The 7400-nt window shown below is 49.2% G+C and overlaps 1 protein-coding gene across 1 annotated transcript in view; it reads right to left on the reverse strand.

The window, feature by feature from the left end:
- NAA25 (N(alpha)-acetyltransferase 25, NatB auxiliary subunit) overlaps nucleotides 1–6101 on the reverse strand; it is a 76727-nt gene extending 70626 nt beyond the window's left edge. Inside the window, exon 1 of the mRNA XM_006894677.1 lies at nucleotides 5993–6101. Within this exon, the coding sequence (XP_006894739.1) occupies nucleotides 5993–6050 (58 nt within the window). The 5' untranslated portion in view covers nucleotides 6051–6101. The remainder of the gene's footprint in view (nucleotides 1–5992) is intronic.
- Between the last annotated feature and the right edge of the window lie 1299 nt (nucleotides 6102–7400).

The raw sequence follows: 7400 nt of genomic DNA on the forward strand, positions 1-7400 counted from the left end.
CGAAGACAAAGATTCTCACCACTGGACCAAATGGCAGCATCAGCTGGATGGTGAAAAGATTGAGATTGTTAACAAATTTCGTCTGCTCGGCTCCACAGTCAACACTCTTGGTACCAGGAAATCAAAAAATGTATTGCAATCAGAAAGTCTGCTATTAGGGACCTCTCCAGGGTACTGAAGAGCAATGGTGTCACTGTGGAGACTAAGGTGCATCTGATATAGGCTATGGTCTTTGCAATCACTTGTTATGCATCAGAGAGTTGGACACTGACTAGGGAGGATAGGAGAATTGATGCCTTTGAGCTGTGGTAATGGAGAAGAGCATTGAATGTACCGTGGACTGCTAGGTAAACAGATTCATCCTGGAGAGGATTAGACCAGGCTGCTCCTTGGAGGCAAGGATTCTGAGACTTTGTCTGACATACTTTGGACATGTTATAAGGAGGGAGAGGTCCTTGGAGAAGAATTTCATGCTTCGGAGGGTGGAGGGACAGTGCAGGAGGGGAAGACCCTCTATGAGGTGGATTGATTCAGTGACTGTGGTAATCAGGATGTGTGTGTAATAGGCAGTGCGACTGGCACAGGATAGAGCAGGGTTTAGGGCTGTTGTACATAGGGTCGCTATGAGTCGCAAGCAACTCGACGGCACATAACAACCACCACCACCACCTTGCTGTGTGTACTGTTGTCCAACCCAAGATCAAGCATACAGCAGTTTTTCAGAGGCAGTAAATCACACAGGAGGACAGTGTCCCTTCGTCTCCTATGGAGCTGCTGGTGGGATTCGAACCACAACCTTTGGGTTGCCAGCACAACTCCTTTCTAGTCGACCACTAGAGCTACCTATATGACTGAACTGTGGTGGCGTGGTCTATAGGAAGTTAGAGTGCTAAGCTAGAGAACGTTCGTCTGTGGCTGTTCACAAATAACAATGACTCCTCGAGAGAAAGACAGGAAATCTCCTCCCATACAATTCACAGCCTCTAAAAACCTGCTGGAGGGTCAGCTGCGAGTCAGTTCCAATTCACAGCAATGAGGTTTTTACTTTGATACGTATGGATATGTATAGGGAGCTCTGGAGATGCAGTTTGTAGGGAGTTACGTCTCTATGGTGGTTCAAATCTACCAGCAGCTTTGAGGGAGAGAAATGTCCTCTGGTGGGATTTACAGCCTCAGAAACTCATTAGAGGGCCAGCTATGTTGTTGTTGTTATGAGCCATCGAGTCACCTGCGACCCATAGCCCCTGTGTACAGCATCTCTGAACCCTGCTCTGTCCTGAGTCAGTCTCACTGCCTCCGATACATCTACCGCCATTGTCCCAGTTATTTTATCAATCCATCTCATCTGGGGTCTTCCTCTCCTGCGCTGCCCCTCCACCCTTCTGAGCATGATGTCCTTCTCTAAGAACTGGTTTCTCCTGGCCACATGCCCAAAGTATGTGAGAAGGAGCTTCAAAATCCTAGCCTCCAAAGAGAAACTTGATTTCTCTCTCTCCAAGGCAAAACAATTTGTTTTCTTGATATGTTCAAGACTCTTCTCCAGCACCTAAAAGGCATCGATTCTTCTTCTGTCATCCTTAGTCATTATCCAGCTCTCTGATGTATAGCAAATAAAGACCATGGCCTACATAAGGCATACCTTAGTCTCTAGACTAACATCATTGCTTTCCAGTACTCTTGGAGAGGTCCCTGACAGCAGATTTTTCCCAATGCAATTAGTCTTCTGATTTCCTGACTGCTGGTGTTAAAAGTGTTGTCTGTGAGGAGCTCTAGTGGCAAGAAGCTGCACTGCAATTCCTAAGGTGTGCGGTTCAAATCCACTAGATGCTCCACTGGAGAAGATAAAGCAATCTCTTCCTGTGCTAGTTGGATCTCACTCGACAGTAAACAACAACCACCACCAAAACAAAATAAAGTGTGTTGATTGTGGGTCAGCTATGAGTCGGTTCTTCTAAATCAAAGGTAAAGTATGAATGACTGATACATGTGTACAGAATAGGGATGGAGGTTCAAATCTGTCTAAAAAGGTTTGGTGATCAACTTTAAAACTTCTGCCACTGGAGCTCTGGTGGCCTAGTGTCAAGAATCTGTACTGCAATACCAAAGGTACTGGTTCGAATCCACCAGATGCACTACTGGAGAAGGAGGGGAAATCTCCTGCACAAGTCAGATCCAATTTGATGGTACACACACACACACACAAATAATAATAAAAAAAACACACCACTTCAGCCATTAAATGCCCAATGGAGCAGTTTTCCACTGACAGGCATGAGGTGGCATGGGGTCAAGGGCAGCTCCATGTATTAGCCACCACACCTACCATCTCCAATTATTCAGAAGTACAAGGTCTGAAGAGATGCCTGCCTTAATGAAACAGACTCTAAAATTTATTATCCAGGGGGGAGGGGTGGAAAAAAAAATAAATAAAATAAAATTTATTATCCCTCCCTATCCTTCTGCTACCCCGTAAATTACACATTTAAAAACAAATTACCCTTACCTTATCCATTTCTATCCCCAGCAGTATTCAGGAAGAGCTGAACTTCCAGGAAAGGCTTCCAAAGCTGTAAAAACCTAAAACTGAGGCAGTACTGATATTTCTAACCAAGGAGAGTGATGCTGCTACATCTACAATGCAAAGACCTGAGTTCAAATCCCAGCTCTGCTACTTTGATAACAATAACCTTATCTACCACACAGGGCAGTTAGTACACCAGCAAGCATTCCATTTCTGTTGGCAGCTGCCAGCTTTTGTCAGGGAGGCAAGTACCACCATGTATAAGCTTGCTGGTATGTCAGTTAACCAATGGCTGGATTCAGGGAACAATAGTGGTTTAAGGGCATTTATGTATTTAAAAAAACAAAGCCAAAGCTTTGTGCTGTTAAAGACATTCTGCCCTTTCTTTTCTGCCAGTTTACATTTATTGCTTTGGATTCTGATGAAAGTCTTGTCTAAACCTATTCCCATGCAGTTGTAACAAAATGAACATTAACCTTGACTTTAGTGTTTGAGGATATGACATGTCACTTCTAGTTAGCATGCCTTTTTTTTTTAATGGCACTAACAGTTTTTACCAGTGGCTACAGAGAGAGAAGGGTCCTACACGAGAGGACCTGCTTCCAAGGTGGCTTTCCGAGTCTTCAGCAGTGACCTCAGCATGTCTTGATGTTTACAATGTGAGAAGGACATGGATGTTCTTGGTGGTGCGTTCAAAGCACCACTAAATGACTTACTGGACCTCACCCTGTCCCTAAGGCTAAGCCTGTCCCTGCTGCTATCCCTACCCCAAATGAGTCTTGGCTTGGGAGTCTTGGCTTGGAAGCTCCGCTGAAACCTGTCCACAATAGGTCACCCTACAGGTATCTGAAATACTGGGGGCATCACTCCCAGCATCACAGCAACAAACAAGACACCACAGGATAGCAAACTAACAGACCAAGGAGGGTCAAGTAGAATGTTAAAACTCCAATTATTCGTAAAGGTATTTTCCTCCCTCCACCCTGCTTTTTTAAAAAAGGCTCTCATTCATTATCCCCTCTCCCTCACTCACTGTCCCCCATCCCTCACTCACTGTCCACCGTCCCTCACTCACTGCTCTCTGGTCCCTCACTCACTGTCCTTGGTCCCTCACTCACTCACTCACTGTTTCCTGGTCCCTCATTCATTGTTTCCCAGTCCCTCACTCACTACTCTCTAGTACCCTCCATGGGGTTTCCGAGGCTGGAAACAATGACAGGAGGGTCTGCCAGCTTCCTCCATCGGAAAGCCAGTGGTTTCCACCTTGCAGAACCTCTGGATTAGCAACACAACTCACTAAAGACTGAGTCACTGGAGTTCCTGGAGGGAGCTCTCACTGCTGCTGAGCTGGAACTGACCATACCTGACTCACCACTGGGCTCCCCAGGCTGAAAACTGCAGAAGGGAAATTACCCATCTTTCTTTCTCTGAGCAGCTACAGATCAAAGTGCTAGAGAGGCAGTTACCAGCACAAGACTCTGCCAGCAGCAGCAGCACTCCCTCCGAGCTGGAGAAGTCACAGCTGTGAGTTAGGACTCAGCTCTTACCGTCTGTCACCACTGGCAAACATGCCTTCGACCCTCTTAAAAGATCACAGTGTAGGGAATGAGAATACGCATCCCTGAGGAAAGGGAGCGAAGGTCTGATCTGACCAGCCTGACACAGTCCATCAGGATTCCAACTCCAGGTCCCCCAAACAAAAGCTGAGGGTCCTTCGACAAACTGCACATCATAAAAGCCCAAATCTCCACACTTATTTGAAAAAAGAAAGAATTAGAAAAAATAGACTATCTAAGGAAAATATTTCAGTTAAATGGGAAGACCTATCTATAATGCCATGTACCACTAGTATCTCACCCTGTAGTCAGAATCTCGTGTGAACTGATGAGACTCTTACGAAGCATCACACAAAATATAAAAACAGGACCTGTCGTGCCAATAACAAAGTTCCTTCATCCCGCAGAAAAGTGACATTAGCTCAGCCATGTACAGAATCTTGGTTTAGTAACACCCACATCCTAAATGTTAATAGAACCTTTGACCTTGATGCTTTCTCACATTTACTCAGATGAGGAGCAGAAAGCCAAGGGGACTGATATCCAATTAACAGAATATTGCAGTTATTCAAAAGGTGTTTCCCCACACAGAAAGCTGTGGTTCTCCCCAAACAGGTCGCCACAACAGCACCCAGGCCTTGGGTCTGGGGTCAGCATGAGGGTGTGACCTGCACTTGGGGAGGCTGCTGGGGTCACTCCGAGACACACACACACACACATATACTCACACTCAGACACTCACCTGCACTGGGGATGCCCTTGGGTGAACACAGGCCTGCACTAGGGACCCCACTGGGTGCCCAGACACAGGCCTGCACTGGAGATCTCTCCTGGGTGCTCAAACACCAGCATGCATTGGGGATGGGGGGTGCTGGGCCGCCAGACACTGGCCTGCATTGGGGACCTCTCAGTACCTGGACACCAGCCTGCATTGGGGACCCCCCAGGCGCCTGACACTGGCCTGCACTAGGGATCCCAATGGGTGCCCTGACAGTGGCCTGCATTGGAGACTCCCCCAAGTGACAGACACCAGCCTGCAGAGTGCCTGGACACTGGCCTGCATTGGTGGTATCTCCCAAGCGCCGGGAAACCGGCCTGCATTGGGGAGTCGCCAGGTGCCCAGACACTGGCCTTCACTGGGGACTCACCAGGTGCCCAGACACTGGCCTGCATTAGGAAACACCCAGATGCTGGTCACTGGACTGCATTGGGGACACCCCTGGGGGCCCAGTCACTGGCCTCCATTGGGGAACCCCTAGGTGCCCAGTCACTGGGCTGCAATGGAGAGCCCCGCAGGTGCCCGATCACTGGCCTGCACTGGGAACCCCCAGGTGCCGGTCACTGGCCTGCACTGGGGACCCCCCTGGGTGCCTGGTCACTAGCCTGCATTTGGAAATCTACACCAAAGAGCTCTCGGCAGGGCGCAAGCATCCGGGCCTGCTCCGTACGCGATTGGGGTGACCTTGCGTCTACTGCTCTCCGCACCAACGTCCTGCGGGTGCAGCTTGCCCCTTATCCTGTTCCCTTAACAAGAACTGCTGTGAGGATCCGATGTCGGGCTCGGAGTCCCATTCGCACCCTGGCGCCAGCTTTCCCAGGCGGGCTCTCGGGTCCCCTTTGGAACAGAGATCCCAACGGGGCCCGTGGGAAGGGCAGGTCTCCGAGAGAAAAGGTATTCTCTAGGTGGTGCCCACTGGGCCAGCCCTGCAGGGAACAGCGTCGCCGCCGCCTGAGGTTCAGGGCGGCGGGGACGGCGCTCACGCGAGGCCCGGGGCTGCGGCCTAGGTGCCCGCGCAGCCCGTCCCCCGCGCCGGCGGCCCCGGCCTCAGCCCTCGGCGCCCCTCTAGGGTTTTCTCTCCATCGCTGCGGCCCCCGGCACTGCAGGCTGGCGGCGAGGCTGGCACCAGGCACTCACCGTAGATGGGCCGGAGGCGCCTGTCGTTAGGGTCCTGCACATGGCCCCGCGTCGCCATGATGACAAGCGCAAAGCCACAGAGCGCATGCGCGCGGCCGGCCCCCGGGAAAGGGCTGTTAAAGGGCCAGCACGGGACTCGCTCGACTATCGCGATAGTCACGCGCTGTGGCTGAGTGCGCCTGCGCGGAACCCGGGGCTTCTGGTTGACGCGTCAGTGGTGTCCTTCTGGTCCTGGCTGTTGGCTTCAGTCTAGCCAGAGGTGTTGACTGTTACTGTGGATGCCCTTTCAGAGTGGCCAAGTGGGGAGAGAGGGCCGAGGAGAAAGTGCTTGGTCAAAGGGCGCAGGTGCACCTGCTGATTCTGTTCATTCTCTTCCTGAAGGACCAGTTAGACTTGTCAGCTACCTGTTGAATTCTTTGGGAGGATGAGTGACCCAGGAGATGAAGAATGGGACAGTAAAAGTCTGCCATAGTTCAAGTGCTTTTTGCCGCACTCTCGGAGTTAGCGGACTAAGAAGCCCTCTACAATAAAAGGAATCAAAGAGAAATTATAGGAATTCGTTACATTCTGCTATATGCTTTCATATATTTCCTTATTTAATACTCGTAACAACCCTAGCATCTGTCCACTTAGCTAACAAGAAAATCCAAATCAATCCCAACTCATAACCATCTACCCAGGAGGTAAACGCTGTTATCTTCATTGTTGCCGGTGAGTTTATGTAATTACTGAACTCCCTTTATGTGGCAAGTTCTGTCTTTGGAACCTTCGAGAAATGAAAGCAAGCCTTTAGTGGTGGAGATTGAGGCTAACTAAGTAAAACGACGTATTGCTGTTGGATGTCAACAAGTAGATTCAGATAGTGACCTCATGTAACAGATGAAAACTGCCCCATAGGATTTTCTAAGCTACAATCTTTACAAAGCAGATCTTTGGAGCCACTGAAGAGATTTGAATGACAGGCCTTTCTTGTTACCAGACAGCATTTAACCTCTGTACTGACAAACCCGAACAAACCAAACTTGTTCTCTAGTTGATTTGAACTATTGGCTTTTTGATGAGCAGCCCAATGCTTAGTTCACTGCAACACAAAAACTCACTGTCATGGCTTGGATTCCAAACTCATGGCAATTCTCTATCTGGTTTCCAAGAGTGTAAACTTTACAGAGAGGAGACTGATAGCTTACTCTGGAGGTAAGCTGGCAGAAACAAAGCACCAAGGAATCAAATCACTTGGCCTTTTGAGTAAGAGAACAACACACGGTGGACGAGGCCACCAGGGCTCCCAGCTAGCCGCACCACCAAGGCTCCTTTAAAAAGTCTAGACTTTCCACTTCACCAAAGAAGACATTCAGATGGCCAACAAGCTCATGAAGAAATGTTCAAAATCCCTAGCTCTAAGAGAGAT

The sequence above is a fragment of the Elephantulus edwardii genome, unplaced genomic scaffold (assembly GCF_000299155.1).
Source record: "Elephantulus edwardii isolate Elephantulus edwardi_28Jun2011 unplaced genomic scaffold, EleEdw1.0 scaffold00148, whole genome shotgun sequence".
Taxonomy (NCBI): domain Eukaryota; kingdom Metazoa; phylum Chordata; class Mammalia; order Macroscelidea; family Macroscelididae; genus Elephantulus; species Elephantulus edwardii.